Source organism: Artibeus jamaicensis, unplaced genomic scaffold (genome assembly GCF_021234435.1).
Source record: "Artibeus jamaicensis isolate MK-2021 breed Jamaican fruit bat unplaced genomic scaffold, CSHL_Jam_final contig_548, whole genome shotgun sequence".
Taxonomy (NCBI): Eukaryota; Metazoa; Chordata; class Mammalia; order Chiroptera; family Phyllostomidae; genus Artibeus; species Artibeus jamaicensis.
In genome coordinates this window covers 12,760,329-12,781,593 of record NW_026521883.1, presented here as the reverse complement: position 1 = coordinate 12,781,593, position 21,265 = coordinate 12,760,329, and the positions used below count along the sequence as shown (strand labels likewise).

The 21,265-nt window shown below is 38.0% G+C and overlaps 1 protein-coding gene across 3 annotated transcripts in view; it reads right to left on the bottom strand.

The window, feature by feature from the left end:
• Positions 1 to 279: 279 nt before the first annotated feature.
• The window catches only part of RORA (RAR related orphan receptor A), a 695,618-nt gene continuing 674,632 nt past the window's right edge, over positions 280 to 21,265 (bottom strand). For 2 of the 3 annotated variants that reach the window (XM_037151064.2, XM_037151067.2), the window contains 6 exons: positions 16,576 to 16,697; positions 14,693 to 14,825; positions 13,930 to 14,037; positions 12,357 to 12,467; positions 11,113 to 11,225; positions 280 to 9,743 (listed from right to left, as the gene is read on the bottom strand). In XM_037151064.2, the coding sequence (XP_037006959.2) occupies positions 9,579 to 9,743; positions 11,113 to 11,225; positions 12,357 to 12,467; positions 13,930 to 14,037; positions 14,693 to 14,825; positions 16,576 to 16,697 (752 nt within the window). In that variant the 3' untranslated portion in view covers positions 280 to 9,578. The remainder of the gene's footprint in view (positions 9,744 to 11,112; positions 11,226 to 12,356; positions 12,468 to 13,929; positions 14,038 to 14,692; positions 14,826 to 16,575; positions 16,698 to 21,265) is intronic. The other variant, XM_037151066.2, reaches the window with a different exon arrangement.

Genomic DNA, 21,265 nt, shown 5'->3' with positions numbered 1-21,265 from the left:
TGTTTTTTAAAGTACAATAGACCAGTGCTCTCAAACTTTAGTAAGCAAACCAATCACCTAGGGATCTTGTAAAAATGCAGATTCTGTTTTAGTAGTTCTGGGTGGTACTTTTGATTCTGCATCTCTAATAAGGTCAAGGTGACAGGTGATGCCACTGCTACTGGTCTGCAGACCACACTTCGAGTAGCAAGGTTCTACTAGACTGTTCTCTCGAGACAAGATGGAAGCTAGAAAATCATGTAAAATTGAAAAACAAGGAAGACAAAAACAAGGCAAGTGTTCCATTAGAAGCTGAAGTTTTATTATAGGATAACAGTACATAAAGCACATCTAAAATTGATGTGTTCAATGCACTTTTAATAAAGGTAATGTAATATTAAAGGTACAGTTTCTAAGTACAATATAACAACATTCATATTAGAATGAAAATCGGAGTATTTAAAAGACAACATTAAATCTCTCTTTTTTTACAGCTTGTATTTACAAAATGAATCAAAATATTTTTTTTAAATTCAGGACACAATAAAATAACAAACAGCTGGAAATAAGCAGACTACTGTAAGAGTGAATTGAAAAGAAAACCCAATGATGTGAAAAGTTGGATGATCCTCCAATAAAGATCATTAGCAAAGTTTTAGTACAATACTATTTTTAGGATACCCATAAATGGCTTGCATTTTTAGTGTGGCAGAAAAGGAGTTTTTACATACTGTACACAGAACAGACAGATATATTTATAGGTACAGTATTACTGTTTCCAAACTCGCATGTATATTTACAGAAGGCTGAGTTTGTTACTCACAGAGTTTTGTGACATTTGTGTGCTTAATCCTCAAGACCTACACACAATTAGAATCAGCATTTCACGTGGTCTTTTTAAATGTGTATTTTAGTACTTGGTTGTAGAAGACAGTGTGAACCATAAGGCTTGACATACTTTATAAATTTACCGTAACAACCCAGAAAAAGAGTTTGAATTTGGGGCACATGTTGTCCTTTAACAATTATCAAATGCTGATGTGCTGGCCACTGTACAGACACAAAGAAATACAATCTCTATCTTCAGGAAGCTTAGGATACTGAATGGTGCTTAAAAAAAAGTTTCCCCTCTCTTTCTAAGCAAAGCAATAAGGAATGACATGATTTGTGTTAAAAGAGATTTCCCCCTAAACTGTAGCCAATTCACTTTAAAAGGTTAACTATTAGCATTAGCTTTCATTAACCACATGATTACATTTATAATTAAGGTAATAGCAACTCTTCCATAAAAATGGAAAATGTCTAAATTGTGGGTAAATACGCAGTGCACGGAAGCCAATAACCCTGGCTTGAGAATTTATCACCTTCAATTACAAAAAGTGCAGTAAACAGAAACATTTGCTCTATATTTATAAATTGCTCAAAAATCTTTGCTAAAGATCTTACAAATTCAGTAATATTACAGAACAATTCTAATCAATATTTAATAAGGTTAACTACATCCTTAGTTAGATATTTGATATACTTGGATTTTTAACAGTGCCAATAGGTCTTGGGAGAATAGGTGAAGGAGTTTAACTAAGCTCATTATAAATGACTTTTAAAATGAAGGTCCTTCACGTGCAGTTCATGGAACTGGTTGAGGTCATACTAGCGCAGAACATCCCTCGTCAAATCTGCTTTATGGCCCATGTTCTGCCACGACAGTGGATGTCTTCAGACTTCCCACGGCTCAGGTAGGAGGGAAAAGGTGGCCATCAAGCCACCAAAGATATTTTATATAAATTCCTATTATCTACAATAGGAGCTAAGTACACAACCCTGTCAGATGTCAATAATATAATTCCTTAGTAAGAAAAAAGAAGTATTACTCCATTAAACTAGAGTATTTCTTTAGGATCTTGAAGGCCTGGCAAATTATTTTTCAGCTCAGGAGATATGGTATAAAGCCAAGTAGCAAACATAAAATAATTGCTAATAAGTTTTCATATATCCATATTTATAAACAAATTCACCCTATAGATGTCAAATATCCATACTAAGGAAGTAATTTTATCCTAATTAAATACACTCTAGAATAATTTATATAATGATATTATGTATTTAAAGAGAAAAGCATGTCCCAAATCCAGCACTCTGATACAGCTGCCAGTTGGGCACAGGTAGAGATATATATATATGTATATATATACAAATATATAGTTATACTCAGTGAAATTAACAAGACCCAAGGTGGTATTGTCTAGGAATAAAAGGGTTTTTTCTTTTTGTTCACAAAAGTAACTTATCTAGCACCACACATCAGAAAAACACAAAAATAGCACACTCTAGTTCTAAACAGCTATGTCTAAAATAGATTATATAGTAAAACCAGTATTATACAGCATATTGTGGATTTGATAAACAGATAAATATTTGCACTGAGTAGGCTGTTTATAATATAACATCTTCTTATCTATACAGAATGAGAGCCAAAAAGTTAACTGTATAGAGATGTGCAGAACAACATTAAATATTATGACTCAAAAGCAGGGATGAAGGTAAATTTGAAAGAAGAGTAAGAGAGAAAATGTTTACAGGCCATTACAAGTTCTTAAGTTAATAGTAAATAAGGAATCAATTGCTCAAGTTGAAGAAAGCAGTAAACAAGAGATTGCATTTACATGCAGATGTCTAAAATTTGTATTTTTTTAAGTCTATACACAAAAGTCATTTGTTTTATTGCTTGACATTCAGTTATGGCTAGATATTTAACCTATTTTTTTTTGTACTTTGGAAACAAGAATATTGTTAAAGGTGCCATAAAAATGGACAACATTGAAAACGGTTTGCAAATAAACCACCTAACACTGCAGTTCTTTATACATATTAAAAGCCTTGTCTGGGGTTTGTCATATGTTAAATATATTTAAACTGGGAAAATATGTTGTAGCTTGAAGCCTCCCATTGGCCCAAACATCCAATACAAAAACACATCTCCACAAAAGGAGCAGGCAGACAATACAGGTACATTTAAAGAAGCAGCCAGCTAATGTCCTAATGTTTAAAATTTACCACTGTTTTACGTGAGATTTTAAACCATTGTGGTAAGAAGAGAATTTTGGATTCAGAAAGGTGTGTACAGTACATACAGATTTTTTTTGTGTGTGTGAAATTATATTCACTATATGCTCAAGAATTATCTGCATTTATATATACAATTTGTTCAGTGATGACCGTTTCAACAAATAGTATTCCTCCACGTTGAAGTAATAATGAATGAGAAAGGAATCACACAGGAACACTGGGATTTGGTTGCTCTTAGAGAACAGCATAATTGCATGTGCAGCATGTCTAAGCTGAGGCCAAGCTATCTTTCATTAGTTCTTAGAAGAAAAATAGAAGGAGTATGATACTGCTAACATGGTAAACATACTAAATGTAAACAGCAAACACGGATTCTCTAGACATCCATTTAAAATATTCATATTTACTCTCTTAACACAAGACTCCATTTCATGTTTCACTGCTGAAAAAAATGTTCCTATTTGGATTGACTATTCTGTCATTCATTTATAAAAAGAAAGAAAGAATGAGTGAATGAATGAATGTGGTTATTGCTCTAAGTTCTGAGGGTCTGTTTAAACACGAAGATCTCCTTCTCCTCCCCCATCTACAATGTCTCCTTGGTATGAAACCGGGCTCTGGGATTATTTTAAAAATTTTCTGAGTGTCTTACAAAACTGATCTCACCTACACTAACAAACAAGCAAACAAACCCAGAAGAAAAACCAATTGTTTGGTAAAGCCATTGCTTGTTAGTCTTGCCTCTTAAGAACAGACAATCATAGGAAGGTCTCTTTAATGAAATCTGGTGGAACCTCTTTATACTAGTGGTTAGGGACAGAACGAAGACTTGTGTTATAGACTATTAGCAATAGATCAAGACTGACTGTTGCAATTGCCTTTCTGGGCACATGATCTGATGTAGAGTAGAAAGCTGTTTTTATGGGGTTCTGCTGTGTCATCCTTTTATAAATAAGAAGTGGCAATCAAATGTTATATAATACATAAAACTGTCAGTAATGTGTATTTGTATATGGATATGTGTATATGTATATGTAGACATGTATGAGAGAGATTTCTGCCTATTTCCATAGTCTTTATTATTAAAAGCAGCAAGGTAAAGGCTTCTTTTTCATCTAAAAGACATGAAAAGTTTTCCCAGATTATGCTCTGGTGTGGTCCTAAGAAAGTATAAGAAGCTTTCTCTGAATGTGTATTCCAAGTGTGAAATGGAAGAATCAAAGCCAACAATTACACTGAGGTTAACTGATTTTATGAAAAGCAATATATTGGAATATGGTTAACAAATCCATATTTCAAAAATGGAAAACATGACCAAAAAAGTTGGCTCATGTTGTTGTTACCAGGTAGGTAACAGATTAAAAACTACAAACATGGAAATAGGAGAATTGTGTTACATAAAGGAATTTTTTTGGCTTGCTTCCCGAGGAGAATACAGTAAAATCAATAGTTGTTTGCTGCCATCAAAAAATACAATGTTGTAGGCTCTGTCTGATGTGGCTCAGTGGGTTGAGCATGAGCTGCAAACCAAAGGGTTGCCAGTTCGATTCCCAGTCAGGGCACATGTCTGGGTTGTGGGCCAGGTCCCCAGTAGGGGGTGCAGAGAGACAACCACACACTGATATTTCTCTCCCTCTCTTTCTCCTTCTTTCCCTTCTCTTTAAAAATGAATAAATAAAATCTTTAAAAAAATACACGTATCTTTTACCTGTCTCACTCCATCAACAGCCAGGTCCCCTCATCTCCTTTGGTTTAATTTTTTTTGTCCATATTATGTAGAGTTGGAAGTAGTTTTTAATATATAATGCTATAAATATATAATGATATTTTAATTATTTGAGAAATGATGAATGGTATCTGCAGGGCTGTACTTTGAACGATGCTCTCTGTTGGTACATGACCTATTCATTTATCTTTTGAACATACTGGCATAACTTTCTACTGGCATAGCTCCGGAAGTCACTGGATATTTTTAAGCACACAAAAAACTGAAGAACACCTAAGTTCCAAACTCAACAAAATGAGATGATAGTGAAGTTTATACACACATGCAGTTAGTTCTATACAGTTCACTTGTGCCTTGGAGGGATAGTATTATCATCATGATTAATAATAAAAAACACAATTTGTCCCAGTAGTACTGGCCACCCTGTTTGAAGAGTTTTAGGAGATCCCTGAGCACATTGTTTCTGACTCTTAACCCCAACTCCGAAATGATAGGGCTTCTATCGCTGATACCAAGATGGATTGTCATTCACAGTAAGTCAATCATAAGGTGCTTAGTTACCCTTTTTTTTTTCACCAATCAGCACAAAGAACTGTCAGAAAATAACTTTTTATTATTAGTATCTTGAAAATAATAGCACTGGAAGGACACATGATTTAAACAATCAATGTTTGAAACAGTGGCTTTAGGATGATTATCTGGCTGCCCCTCAACGATAACAAGTGATTCAGTCGACATTCCTTAGCCAAAAACAAAAGGAAAAAACAACATCAACAACAACTGTACAAATATGTATTTTTCCCTGAGGGATCCAGGTACACCCGCGAGTGCTCTGTGTACATATTGCACTAGAGAGGAATGAAGAACATGTGCAAAAAAGCAACGATGAGAGAAGCTTACGTCCTACTTAAACCCTTTCGTTAAAGATGCTACTAGGTTGTTTTGCATTCTGGAATGTCGGAACACAAACAGCTATTCCTTAGTCTAAAACTAAAAACACATATTTCTACTATGGCACATTCAATGAAATAAAAAGTTTCCCAAAGACAGATAGACAAATTCCATCAAGAAAATAATACAAAGTTTGTTTGTTTGTATTTTTTTTTTAGAAAATTACATTACTTTCTTTCTTTGTTTCACATTACAAAATCTTTTTTTTTCTTTACACAAATCACATGTTATTGCAGGAATATTTCAAGTGCCATCAAATATTTATAGAAGGGTTAAAAAAATAGAAGTCTCTCTAAAGTGGTCCAGACAAGGCTTTGTATAGAATAAATCTTTTTTTCCCCATCTTCTAGTTTTGATTTAAGTATTTTGAATACATTTTCTTTTACATTGACACTTAGTAGCCTAGAAGCAGTCCAACACACGCACATCATACACAAAAATCACACACACACATACATTCCCTCCTCACTTGACCCTCAGCCCACCCCTATACGCTCACAGACATCTGGGTATCCACACTATAAAGAACAACCAAACTTAGAAGCAGTGTCTTAAGTCATGTTTTCTTTAAGTTAGGAAGGGTGAATTAGGATGCTGAAGACTTTCAAAAAAATCCATGGCTTTAACGTAAACTAGGATGCCGAATGCTTAAAAAAAATCCACGGCTTTAACACAATTTTCAAATTGTCCAAAAAAGCACTTTCACCTGCACTTTTGATTGCACTGTGACCAAGGCCAGTTTCTTCACGACACACTACAACCATTTGGACACCACTAGAATCGAAGTTCAGGCTTTGTGCAAAAGCCTCGTTTCCTTGCCGTCAACCATTGTGCATATGAGGCCTTACGTTGGCCAGGATGACAGTGCAGTTCCAGCATTTAAAAGACTATTGGGCATTCAAATTCAGGAAACTTTATAAGAACTATTCAAAATAATTGTTCTGTATCATCAAATATTTTGTACCATCCCACAGATGTTTCTATAACAAGGAAGAAAAAAATGCAGTTTTTCATACCATTTTCTACACCTCATTTTTTTCAGCTGAATTTACTGTTTAACTTCATATCCCAACTTTGCTCCAAATAACAGTAGTTGTTCTCTCATCTCACGGAGCATGCCTCCACTACTCTGTCCCTACCCTGTCCAGGGGCTTTGCTCTTGAAGTCCCCACGCTGCTTTTCGTTCAGGAAGACCTTGTAGCAGCAGCATGCTGATGTGTCCCGGTGTGCTCGGAAAGAAGTGTCACCATGGAGTAGCTAGTACTGTGATTATGTCACTTTTTTTTTTTTTTTTTTTATTAGGTACATGCAAAATCCTTTCTGGGAAAGGGAATTTCTTTTAAGTTCAACATTAAGTGCTCTCTCACCCTTAGAGAAATTCAATGAACTTGTATCATTTCATAAATGGACACTGGAATTAGGTTTAGTTGCTCTTTAACGCACTAGCACCTGAGGCTGGTCATATTCAGAAAGCTTTGGTTAAAAAGAAGTTAATACACTTTATTAAAATTTAGTGAATCAGAACGATAAAAAACAGAAAACAAAACCAAACCAAAGTAAAAATACACCATTCCCCCCAAAGGAGAAACAATAGGAAAAACATGGACAAATAAATAATTACACTTGATACTTTTTTCAGAGTATAAATACTATTGATTTTTAAAGGAACTATGCTTATTTAAATTAAAAATTTGATTTAACCCTTCCTGCCCAAATATAAATACTATATGCTTATAGTTAACCTCTCTATATAAACACTTATAAAGTTTTATATGCTTGTAAGAAATTTAAGTAAATAATACTCTTGTCTTCTATTTATGGTTAAACCCTTAATATATTTTTGAAAAAATGCTTAGATGTTATTTAGGCTTCATACACACTTCTGTGTGAATGACTGCTTCTTCCTTTCCAAGTCAGTGGAGTTTAAAACAGAGTGAAGGCTTCTGGGAAGCCTGTGCTGTGACTCCGCACATCAGGAGCCGCAGTCCCCACAGAAGACTCAGGAGGGCCCTGGTGGTAAAGGAGACACTGTCTCCACTGTGAAGGGCTGCCTGGACACGCCCACCTTTTTGCTGTGGGAGGGTGTTCCCTTTCCTGAACAAGCGAGGCTGTTGACGTCAGACAGGAAGTTTGACTCCTGCCCCGAGGGGGACTGAAATCATCCTCTAAATGCCTACATTCCCAAAGGTCACTTATTTTTAAGATATGCACGCTTGTACATCAGACAGCTCTTTCTTCCTTCCCCCATTGGGAATTATGTTTAAAAACCCACAAAATAAAAAAAAAAAAACAAACGCCCTCACTATTTCTCACCTGAACACCAAAGCCAAATAATCTTCTAAATATTTAATAAAATAAATTACAGTCCACAGTCTTCTAGTGACAATAAATACAAAAGTAAATGTTTGCAGCAAGCACTGACTAATCACTTAAAAGGCTTAAAATACTTAATATTTAAATAACAGAAACTGGTTCAACATTGTGTTCCTCCTCCACCCTCCCATTCATTGTCTATGAAATATAGAGAGCAACAATCTAGAATGATAGCATCTAGAAGCAGCTAATCTAGAAATAGTTCACTCTGAGATAAACTCTTCGGGTTCCTAGATTATACCAAGAACATAAACATTCACAACGTGAATGCCCCATGTCCTCACACGGGGAGTATACATTTGCTCCACCTAGAATCTTTGGATCCTTCTTATTATAAAAGCTAGATTCCAATACAATAGTCTGCTTTCTGATTTGTTCTCAAAGCCTGTGAATTCCAACGTGGGACTGAGTTTAGATAACTACCGAATTGCACAAACGAGCCTCCCCTCTCCTGCCTCCTTGAGGTGGCATTGCCAAAAGCTTTTAAAAACTAATGTGCATGACAGTCTAAGTCCACAGCACCGATCTGTCATTCAACTTTGTATGAAGCATAAACACATCTGTTCTTAAACTTACCCAAATGCAAAGTGTAATTTAGGGAGAGTTTCATTTCTAATTCCAAATTCACATGGAAAAAAAAAGAATCCAACATTGTGATTTCTAGATATGACCAGCCAGTCTTTTAAAAGTAATTTTGTAAACAGCAGCATAAATACCTCCCGACGTACCTTCCAAGCCTTTTCAGTTAAACTTGTGTTTCTGGTGCACATGCGACACGACAGTGAACACGCTAGCATTTAATTTAAAGAAAAAGGTGCAAAATGAAAGTGCCTTATCAATTCAACAGGAAAAGCTACACCAGTAACTACATTTTATATTAATTAAAACAATATATAAACAATATCTCTTTTAGCTATATATAGTCTTCATGCCCATTTACCCTGTAATATATTATAATGCTATTGTAGCTAGTGCTATGGACCCTTTTCGTGCCGTCCTGCTGACTGGCAATAATCGGTGAAAAAAATAAAAACTTCCTTCATGAAACAAAGAGCAAAGTTGTGCAAAGTAATGCTGCAACCTCCGCTATGCACACCAGTCACCGATTATTGCTGGACTCTCTTAGTACTAACAGGTTGGTGACTCTGTAGAAAGTCTGTGGACAGTGAGCTACAAGAAAAGGAAACCCTCCAACTTTAGTGCCCTCCTTCTGTTGTAAACAGAGGTCAACGATCAAGAAGTCGAGACAGAAAAGGGTCCATGTCTGTAGGCAGAATGGAAATCATATGCATGAGAAAAACAAGTTCAACTTTTATTTGTTTTCATTGTTTCCCCTCCTTTGCCTGACCCCGATCACCAGAAGGTGTGCAGTGTGTTGGCGCTCCAGGTCTGTGCAGGGCCATAGAAAGTGTCTTGGTTAATATTTTTTGTTTGCTTTTCAGGTTTGTACTTCAGACATTCTAGAAGTGCTTAGGTGATACGTTTACCCATCAATTTGCATTGCTGGCTCAAATTCCGAAGTGAACAACTCCTTGTATAGTGGAGGAAAATGAAGTCGCACAATGTCTGGGTATATTGCTTTAAATGCCATTAGCTTTTCTGTATGTCGTCCGCATAAGGCTCTTAATGTAGACACCTTGCATATTAACTGTGAGTGGAAGAAAGGACATGTTGTTAGGAGAGAACAGACATGAGAACCAAAATTCAGGGATCTGGCTGCTCTTTACAACATGGTTTATGATGGTGAAACACACTTAAAGCAACTTAAATGTCTAGCAAGAGAGGACTGGTGAAAATAAATGGTGATATACCACAGAATGTCAGATACACATTCAACCCTACTGATGAGTTTCTTCTTGGGAAAGACTGTACCTAAAACAAAGCAATTCTGGGTCTAGGTCCCTGAGTGCAAATATGAAAGTCAGAAGGCCTGGATGGAAGTCCCAGTGTTGGCCGTTCAGTGGCTGAAAATACTACTATGATTTCCAAAAATGCTTTTTCAGCTCTAAAGCACTATGCAAGTACACAATAATTAGTATTTCAACCCAGAAAAATTTCTAAGAAATGTTTTAATCAGATCATAGATCATATGTTAGGTACAGTTTATAATCAAAGAACCTAATGGTACCCAAGTCTTATGGTGAGAAGGCAGAGAAAAGAGGGGAAGCTCCTGAGATCTCCTCTTCCTTCTAGCACCCATTCCTTCCCCAATCTTTCATTCAACATGTGCAAAATCATAAACAAAGCAACAACTAAACCCCAACTTCCCCTTCCTGACCCACCCTAGTTATCAGCAGTAAATACGAGAAAATAAACAATGAAAAAAAGACCCAGCCCAAAAAACCTTCAAATCACCCCCTTGAACAATAGAATACAACGAATAATCTAAGAAAGGGCTGCTTTTTCTAGGGCCAAATACATAGTCCTGGCTGTAGCACTGAAGAACATTAGCATGTTTTAAATTGACATCCTAATCATGCTTTTTATTGCAAAAGATAGTAATTAGCAAAAATGAAAGCTTATGCTTTGAATACAGGGGAGTAATAGGAAATTGATGAAGAAAATACAAAAGTCATTTACTGTTGATGACTGATGAATTTAATGGAAATAGAAGTAATATTAGAATATATGGTTATCTTGGTTAATTGGTTTAGTACTTCATAACTTTCTGTTTCAAAATTCAAAGACTGTTTAATTTCTATCAATGAAGACCATTAGCTCTGCTTTGTGTTCAACTTTGATGGAATAGAAAAAGGATTTCCAGGATGTGTTAATGCTTTAAAAAATTCTACTATTTCCCTGTTGTAGGGCACTTTATAACCAATAACAATAAATAGAATTTAACCTGAATTTTGGCCCCACTGAACTTTTGAAACAGACCTGTTTCTTTCCTTTCAGCAGCCTGTTGCTTACTGATACCACTGCAGGCTGCTCAGACACGTACTAGGGCACTGGCAGCGTGGTGTGTGGCAAGGGGCGATTCAGGCCACTGCCAGCTGGAAACCCTTAGCTCTCACCTTTGTTAGTATTCCATCTTCTCGGTGATTCTTCTGTAGGACGTGTTGAAGAGCTAGCTGAATCTTCTGTTGCAGCTTTTCAATTTTTACCTTTTCCTGCAGCCATGAGCGATCTGCACATGGAAGGTGACATTCCTTAATGTTCCTCCGACGGGTGTTAGAAACCCCAACTCCTCCCGACCTTAGACCCAGAGTTACTAAAGCACCAGGCAGAGTTAGAAACTAACAGGCCAGTTCCACTCTTCTTTCAACATTTGCTCCTAAAGGAGGAGAACACCGATCTAAACAGTTATAAAGGGTAGTAAACCTTTCGATTTTTACTGATACTTAAAGGAAGGGAGGGTCTGCTCCTTCCGGAAGGATAGCCATTTAAATCTAAGGCCATAGATGCACAAGTGCAATGAAATCACTGTGGCCTCTTAAAAGGCCTTTCTAAGAATAACATTTCTGAATGAAATATTTATATCAATCCTGCTAGTCTTTCGGGAAAATTTGAAAATAACCTTTTAATCCAAGGCAACTAAAACTGTCAATTGAATTCCACGTGACTTAAAAGTTCGTAATTTAGGGTAAAGTCTTTATGTGTAAGAATTTCAAGCAGGTCCTGGCTGGGTAGCTCAGTTGGTTAGAGTGTTGCTCCCATACACCAAAGTTGTGGGTTTGATCCCTGGTCAGGGCACATAGAAGAAGCAACCAATGAGTGCATAAATAAGGGGAACAACAAAGTGATGTTTCTCTCTCTCTGTCTAAAAATCAATAAATAAAAAATTAAAAAAAAGAAAATAATTCTGAGTAGAAGATTGTAAATTAGCAAAACTGATGATCTCCAAGAGGCAGGACTGGTTGAAAACATGGATTAAATTGAGAGAAACTTGTGGATGATATCCAAGGAGATTTCAGGGAAAAGTTGGATCTCTTAAAAACCACGTTATCCTGGAGACTGGTATTAAGAAGGGAAACCTGACTCTACTGTAGCATTTCTCTTGGTATCTGGAGGTGACTTAAGGACAGGATTTTACTTAATTCTCATTTCTTAAGATTTTAGCAGAACAGCATGAGGTCTTTTAAAAAGGGCATTTTCGTGTGTGAGGGGGGAGGTTATTATTTGAAGAAATTAAAAATAGATTGAATAAGTGGGACAGCCTGTCTTGGTAGCCTCCGAATATTCTAAAAGTTATGGACCTGGTAAAAATTCTTTACCTGGACAATCTTTAAACCACTTTATTTTCATTTAGTTAGCTTACCTGCTGACATCAGTACAAATGCAGAAAATAATGCAATTTCATCTTCAGTCAGGTGCATAGAACATAAACTCTTTCCAAATTCAAATACAAAGCTAATAAAGTCTTCACAACCTGCCAAAATTAAAATGAATATTGTTTAGGATTTTGGCTATTATCCTAGGAAAAAATATGGAAGAAAGTGGAGAGAGATCCAGTCACAGAAGATGAGAGAGGATCCTGATAACATTTCTACAGTTTAATTGTCTGAAATCTTCAAAGGAAAATCTGTTTAGCCAAGTTCACCATCCTTGCCCTTCCCACCCCTGTCATTGCATCATCATCAGTGAAAATCATGACAGTGAGCTTTTGCTGAGTAGTCAGTATGTTAGGAACTGATCCAGGAGATTTCTTTGGGTTCCCTACACTTCACAGCAGCCCTGTGAAGGAGGCATTTGTAATAGCCCCGCTTTAAAGGTGAAGAGCAAACTTGGAGAAAAAGGCCATGCACCTAGGGTCACATAAGTAGGAAGCAACGTCCTGGGTGTCAGAGTCAGGCTGCCCAACTTGGGGCTCACGCTCTTCTTCACCAGCAGAGTTTAGTGGCACAATCTAAGTGAAATGTTAAACTCACTCATTCTGGGGTATGGCTCTATGTCATCTAAAACAGCCTTAAGAAATACTAACCAATGACATTTTATAGTGGTGCAAAATCACTGTAACTATCACAGAACTGAACACCCAGAATATGAAAGTCCTATAAAATAATAATCCATCCTCAAAGACTGGTTAGGTTTGGTGTCTACTTTTTCAGATTTGTATATTATTTATATACAGGATGGGGCAAAAGTAGTTTTACAGTTTGTATGGAACATAATACAATAATTAATAAATAATAATACAAGAATAAACTCTGTGTTTCATAAATCTGTTTTTGCCCCACCTGGTAATTTAAATGGAAATGAGCTATACTATACTTAAGTATACATACCTTGCCATGTTACTATTTTAAAAGTCACATAACATATATTAGATACAGTCCAATTGTTCTTATTGACTATACTCCACTTTATTTACACTATAGAAATCCATATAATTTATAGAGTATATGTCAGTTTCACTTGTAAGGTAGCAATGCTTTCTGATACCCACATTTAATTCTCATTAATGCTTGTTCTCTGAGGAGTTAGAAAGGGCAGACCTTTGGCTCTTCGCTTGAGTTTATGTATCAGATGGAATCCTCTAGTTTATCTGAGTAACATATTCCCTACCCACCTGGTTCTTAAAATCTGGAAGGATATATAATATGAATTTCTTCGATTACCAACTACATAAAATGAAACTTTAGACCTTTACATGTAATATAATGTAATTGTGTAACAATACATGTAATGTCTATTACATGTAATATAGACAAAAGGCATCTGAGGTATATAACTTTTCTGTAGTATCTAGTTATAAAGCAAAAAATAGGTATAATATTCTTGAATTGTTTCCAGACACCCAGTTTCCATTTTGTTCAGTAAAAGCTTTCGCCCAGCTCCCAACTGTTCATGTCATTGTGATTTAAAGCCGAAACACCCAGAGATTTCCTTACCTAGGGATTTGAAGACATCGGGGCTAGCGTATTTCCCATCAAAGTACACGGTGTTATTCTGAGAGTCAAAGGCACGGCACATCCTGATAAACACCACCTCTAGAGAACCTGAGTGAAGGCAGAATGGTGTGGATTATTCCATCATGGTGAGTTTATTTCAAAGGCACTAACATAGAAACCCACTTCTGAGTCCCTGCGCTGGGTGCTGTTTAGCTAGTGGGCTCTCAGTCCCCTTTACTCTCTATCTAAAAGGGCAAAGTTCACTGGTGCAACTCCACACCTGTGCTGAAGCTAAGGCCTGCTTCACTGAAGGAAGGATTGATTTACACATGACTTCTCTGTCACTCTCCTGTCTTACAGTACAGAGTCTCTGAGTTGCTAGTCAAATATTTATTCCTATACATTAAAACAAACAAAAAAAGCCAGGGCTGTCTCTCTGAGGTTCCACGTTTTCTTCCTAACAGCTTATTGGAAACTCCTGAGGACCCGGAGGGTGGCAACGAAACACAGGTGATGGTAAAATCAGGGAATGCACGTGTCTTTCAAATTAATCTTTTCACGGAGGGGAGAAGCAAAATGGAGGGAGTGTCTCCTGCAAAAGCTCGAATGCCTTTAGAAAGAACTCGGTCTCTGCTAAGAGAAACCTGGGCGATTGTCGTCGGAGAAAAACTGCTCCCGACACCTTCCTGACTAAGCATTTCTTTAATAGGTGAGTGAGAGCAGGTTGGGAAGAGATCTCGACATTCACTCGCAAAGCACATACCTGCTTTGAGAAGCACAATTTGATCGTTTTGACACAGTTCCATAAATCCATCAATGCGTTTGGCGAACTCCACCACATACTGTATAGCTTCCGTGATTTTGATGGCGCACAACTGCCACATCACCTCCCGCTGCTGTGAAAGAGGGAGACACATTAACATGCACCGCTACCCAATTCTGGGCTCAGTGGGTTTAACTGTGCCTCTTTTGTAAAATCCTTCCTTGGAGATGGACTGAAGAGAAAGCTAGAGGATCCCAAAATAAACAGTCGGCCGGTTATTTGGGATATAATTAATGACTGCTTCTAAGTCCTTTCTCATGTCCTCCAATTTCTCCCTGACCTCTCTGGAGGCGGAGGGTCAGGGGGAGCATGCAGCAGAACAAATCGCATGCCACGGCTTTAACCCTGGGCCACAGAGAACAGAAAGCAGGATCTTCTTTTTAGCAATTACAATATTTTTTGCCTTGAGGAATTTAACACCATTTTACTGGGGGAAGGGGAAAGAAGGGGAATTTGTTACATTTATTGTGTATCTGCTATGAGCTAGGTACTTTATGACATCCTTGTCTTGTTTCATTTTCACGAGAACATTTTCCCATTTTCCACAAATGGACATGAATGGACATGAATGCTCACAGAGGTTTCGCAGAGAACAGGCACCAGAGCTGGGACTCAAACCCTAGCATCTCTGACTCTGAACCCCGGTCCCACACACTTTGCTGCAGCTCTCTGAATTGCCGGCTGCTGGCACATCTCGGAGGCAAACAAAGCGTGTGTTGCTATTCCCCACCCTGTTTAAATTCTTTTTATACACCCACTCTCCAACTCAGTGACAGGGTGACCTGGATCTGTGGTGCTGCTCACCTGTTCCCCCAATGTCTGGGGATGAACCATTATTAACCTAGACAGGTGTGGGGAACAAGGGATGCAGCCTCTTCTTGGCATTTTTATAAAGACACACCTGCCGCATACACTGACCTGGAAAGAATTCCTCTTGAAACAATAGTCTTGAAAATTTTTAAATTACTCTTAAAAAATGAAGACTGTTGCCACCAATATGATACGGTGGAAGAAACACTGAATTAGGGGCAAGAGTCACGGTCTAGTGCTGATGTCTGCACTCCCAGCCACATGCCCACGTGGCTTCCTCCTATGTGAAGTGAACTAGATAAACCCCATGGTCCTTCCTGAGCCTGAATTTCTCCAATTATCACGCGGGAACAACAGCATTTTCTTTACCCAAAGGGAGAGTGGATAATTACAAGTTTCCCTTTTCCAGCCCCACCCTCCCATTTTGGTGGCTTGTTGATCAGAGTTCTACAGAAAAGAGTCAAGTAGCAACACCTGTCAGCCTCACATGGCTTGTTGATCAGAGTTCTACAGAAAAGAGTCAAGTAGCAACACCTGTCAGCCTCACACTGCTCGGTGCAGACTTGAGTTACAACAATAGATTCCAAACCTTTCTGTACACACTCCCTAAACTCCTTTTTCTAAACCTCTAGAAACACGAGGCTAAGATTACTATTTTACACGAACTTCCTGACCTTTAAATCTGCCATTATGATATTGGGACAAATCCCAACTAATTGAGGCTTATGGAAACTGCTTCGTTTAGCACCCTATTGACAGATGATAGGAGATGTGTGTATAGTTACAGGCACAGCAGCATTTGTTGGCTATTGCTGAAATTTCACACACTGGCATCTCTGTACGACAATGTCTCAAGTACTTGGTGAGTTCTGGAAGGAAGAATTTTAAACAGAAACTTGATGGCCGATGAAAGGCATTCGTTCTTTGGTCTCTTGGTAGTCTCGATCAAATCACCTGCATGAACACCCTTCCCACTGTCCCCTCCACCCTTGATAAAATTCTTCAGAGTATACCTTGTTCTGATAGTTCTCAATCTCCTCCTGCAGAAAAGTCTGCCACGTTATCTGTTGGAGCTCTTCTCTCAAGTACTGGCAAGTTTCCAGGTGTGATTTAGAAATATTCTGTGCGAGGTGTTCTAAGGAGAAAACAGGAGATTGCAACATGAAAAGTCAAGTTCTTCTTCAGGCAATCAGTGTTTTCTCCTACATAATATTTGCTGTAAAGAAGTAACAAATAAAGAGCATCACGCTGGTCCAATTTTAATTATCTTTATACATTTAAATAAGCGATTTGAAACTATTCTGTATTTTGGAACACGGGGATGAAGGACAGGCAAAGCCAAGACTTAAAATAAGTCTTGGAGACTTCAAAGAACTCCTGACCTTCTTTTATGACTTTCCACCAATGTCTGGGAATAAAAAAATATTGACCTAGATAGGTGTAGGAGATGATGGGCAGAACCTTTTCTTGGCAATTTTATAAAGATGCATCTGCCGTATCCATTCACCTGCAAAGGATTATTCTGAAAAATTAGAAAGTGACCACAGGAATGTATTTCTTTAGTGTTTCCTGCAAATGGCAGAACAAGCATTTTTGAGTGCCTGCTATGTCACTATACATGGTATAGTGGTTAAGAAAGACTCTGGAGTCAGAATGCCTGAGTTTGAGCCTCAGCTTTGCTACTTACTAGCTGTGTGATCTTGAGTAAGTTACTTAGCCTCTCCGTGCTTGGGTTTCCTCATTTGTAGAATGAAGGAGATAGGATCTATTTCATAGAGCTTCTGTGAGAATTAAATGAGTTGAGAACTTAAGGAGGGTTACAAAGTGTGTGCCACCTAACATTAGTTCTTATTATATGGTATAGGGAGTTTGATTATAAGAAATAGATGCCAAAAAATTTCTATAGGTATTTATAATCTGGCGAGCTTTTATGGACATGCTGAAAGAACAATTCAAAGCATTAGACAATAAAGTATAATGTTGAATTATATTAGAAGAGAAAGGAAAACTGATTAATAGGTGCTGTCAGGGAAGGGGGGAGATCAATGTTAGCTTGGGGAAGTTAGTGGGTACTTCTTGGCAGAAGAGGGACATTTGAGTTGGCCCCTGAGGACGGGTAGGATTTGGTAGGTGGAGGCCAGGGGTGTAAGGGGTAGGCCTGTTCCACATTCAGGGGATGGCAGATGACGGAACCAACATAGCATTTATAGGAGACAGGCAGATGTGATAAAGTGATAGAGTCAAAATAGAAATATGAGTAGGTAAGAGTCCAAATCTTGAAGGATCTTGAATATTAGGATTGAGAGTTTGGAGCTGATGAAACACAAGGAGTCAACAAGATTCTCAAGGAGGAGCCGAGGTACTGAACATTGTATCTGGGGAAACAGAACAGGCAGTTTTGTGATTGGATGGTTGGAGGACAAGGGCTGGGGGTCAGAGGACCCATAGGAAGTCTGCTGGAGCTAGAGGGGAGGGACTGAGAGCTGGAAGCTGGCCAGTAATCACCATCATGGGAGGGAAGGTTAATGGAAAGTTTTAAAAGAAAAAAATGATAAGATTTTGTGAATATAAAACCACAGCAAACAGGAATCCCCATCTTGGGGTCTTGAATGTTTAGCAAGAAAGCCATTTAAAGCTTGGTGCTAAATGCAAACTTGGCAGCAGTAGCAAGACTGTTTGTTTGGGAATTTGTTGCTGCTTCCGTCCAACAGAACCAGACTCGTTCGTGTGGGAACAGAGTAGGTTCACCTAAAGGAAGCTTGAAACTAGGATCTCTTTAGAGACACTAAAACAATAAATCTTAATGGCCCTGTTCACAACACACAGATACAAAACAATGTATGTCAATACATAAAAATGAAACAAGAACAAAAGAAAAGATTTAACAGAAAGAAACAGAGAGGCTGAGAGAAAGAGGGAGAAGCCAGTAAATTGTGTCTCAGAATAAATGGAACTTGTGAAGAGGAGAATCAAGCCAAAAACAATGGGAAGCCAGAAACAAAAAATAAGTGTGTAAGTGTGTAAATAAATTAGTGAACTATCTTCTGCAGGAAGAGGTCTCTCTACAGAAGACAGATTCTAGAATGTAAACCAAGTTTTGCAGACATGAAAAAAACGACAAAGTGTTCACAGAGAAACAGGGGGATCCTATGGGGTGAGGGAGGGAAGAGGATGGAGCATTCTCTGCCAGATTGTGCTTCTTTTCCGGTTAATATGGTCCACATATCATCATTTCACTTCATCCTAAAAATTGTTCGCATTCACCCCTCCCTCCCTGTTTGCATCCAGCTTTTAGAAGTGGCAATGAACGACACAATGTACATGACTAACCAGTAGAGGGCAGTGGCTGCATTCTTGCCAACTACTCAACTGCCTTTGACTCCCAATTCACAGGTTGATTTGGCAAGTGTAAGACCTTAGACACTTGGCTGTTTTTAAATCTCCATTTCAGCAAAGAAGAATATGGCCAGACTGAGTAAAAGTGAAGAAGTTAGCGTGGTCTCTCAGAGAAGCAGCCTGGAATAGTGAAATACCTCGGAACCAGGCGTTAGGAGACCTGGTTTCCGGTCAGAGTTCAGTGGATAGATGACCCTTCGGGACGGGCAAATCAGTTCACTTCTCACCCACCACTGCTTCATCAATTTTCACAATAGGAAGGAACTTTAGACGTCGTCTGGTCCAAACTCTCTTCAGTTTATAGTTAATAACAACATTAATAGTGATGATAGTAGTTAACATTTAATAGCACTTACTGTGTGCCAGATTCATATAATATATATCCAGAATATATATATATATATATTTTTCTTTTCTTACTTAACCTTTGTAACAACCCTTGGAGGAAGGTATTATACTATCTCCTTTTTACAGTGGTTAAGTGACTTTTCCAAGGTGTCACAGCTGGCAAGTGGCCAATTATTTAAATATACACTATTTGGCTCCAGAGTCTGTGCTCCTAATCTTTATACTCAGTAGGTAGGGAAACTGTAGCTTGCAGAGGTTACATGACTTATACTGGGTTGTATCACCTATAGCGAAGCCAGGACCACAACCCGTGGCAGTTGACTTTTTGTCTCATGCTTTGCCCATTATGTCATTGTCTCTCTGCACAGAATTGAATTACTGATTACATAACAGGTGCAGTTAGTTTTTCTTAAATGAACCCAGATGGCTTATCTGGAATGTACAATTCAGGTGTTAATTGTACATCAAGGACCACATTTCCCAGACACGAATGCAGACGGTCCTACTAAAAGTGATGAACTGTGGGTACTATTCTTGAATGATAGAAGTGGGCTTCTGATGTGTTAATCTGCAATTTATTTTTCCATTGAATAGCTGTTTTCATTTGTTTAAGATCTAATGACAAAATTTAGCCTAAAATAAAGTCAAGAGCCTTAAAGAGGTAGCAGACTTAAGCCCCAAATGACACACAGCTTTGGGGAAGAAACAGTAAAGTCTTTGGTCACCTTTAGGCTACTCTTCACTCTTCAAACTATTTTGCCAATGTAAATATGACAGAAAATTAAAGCCCAGTTACATCCTTTTCAAATAAATTCCTGTTTAAGTTTTGGGTTTGGGACTAATTCTACTGTCAAGTTAATTTTAACCATCCTGGAAAATGCTAGAACACGTGTGAAAACTCCCTAGTTTAGGAGACCATGGAGAAAGCAGGGAGGCACAGGGCTCCTAGACCGCACTCGCAGGCGACCAGCGCGGAGAGGAAACTGACCGGTGGGGAAGAGGCAGCTGGGGGAGTCAGCGTGGCCACTTCTGGCCCCACTCAGGTGTCGCTACACAAGTATTTGACCTGCCACATTCAAGGGTGACACTTTGGCTAAGCCTTGTGGATTTATTTCAGGGTTGGACATCTGACAAGCAAACAGAATAGATTCACTGGTATTTAGGTGGAAGCAGACCTAAGGCAAAGAGAACCTGGTCTTTTTTCATGATATCGTGTCAACTTTCAATCAAGTCCTTATTCATTTCTGAAAATTTTACTTTCATTATAGTTCTGCTTAAGGCTCAGCCAACCAAGATTCCATGACAAAAATGGAAGGTTTTTGTTCTAGTTCAAGAAAAATAAAATCAAACCTACCTCTGCTCAGCTTGGCGTCTAGTTCAGAGGTTTTTCTGTTAATCAAAAGAGCTGTGATACACCTTTAATGCTGTTCAGTGGTTAAAGTCCAGGCTTAAAATGTCCCTGCTCTTGAGGATTTAAATTTAGACACCATAAAGAGGTGCTTGTGTAAAAACCGTAAAGAACATTCAATTTGTTCTATTTGGAGAAAGATTTTACTGGAAATATAAATTTCACTTAAAAATGTTTTATGGGGTACAGAGGTGGAGAAACCATCTAAAGAACACAACCATTTTTTTTTTCCTGTGAACTGAGGATTTCTGTGCTCAAGTCAAAACCTGCTGGTTCTTTTCCATCTGAAGTCTTCATTCTCTCCCCAAATTAACTTAGTTATCTCCACAGCAACTAATTGAAATATCCCAGAGTATTATAACCTTGTGCAAGGGGTCATAGGGAGGAACAGATCAAATTCTGAAACTGCAAAGGTTATTATCAAAGTTTCTCTAACAATAGTGCTGCACTTAAAAATCAATTAAATGTAACAGAGGATGTTAACGCAACTTCCTTGAAGTGGGGAGTTTTTCATTGTCTGTGTTATCAACATTTCTAGGTCACATCCCTGA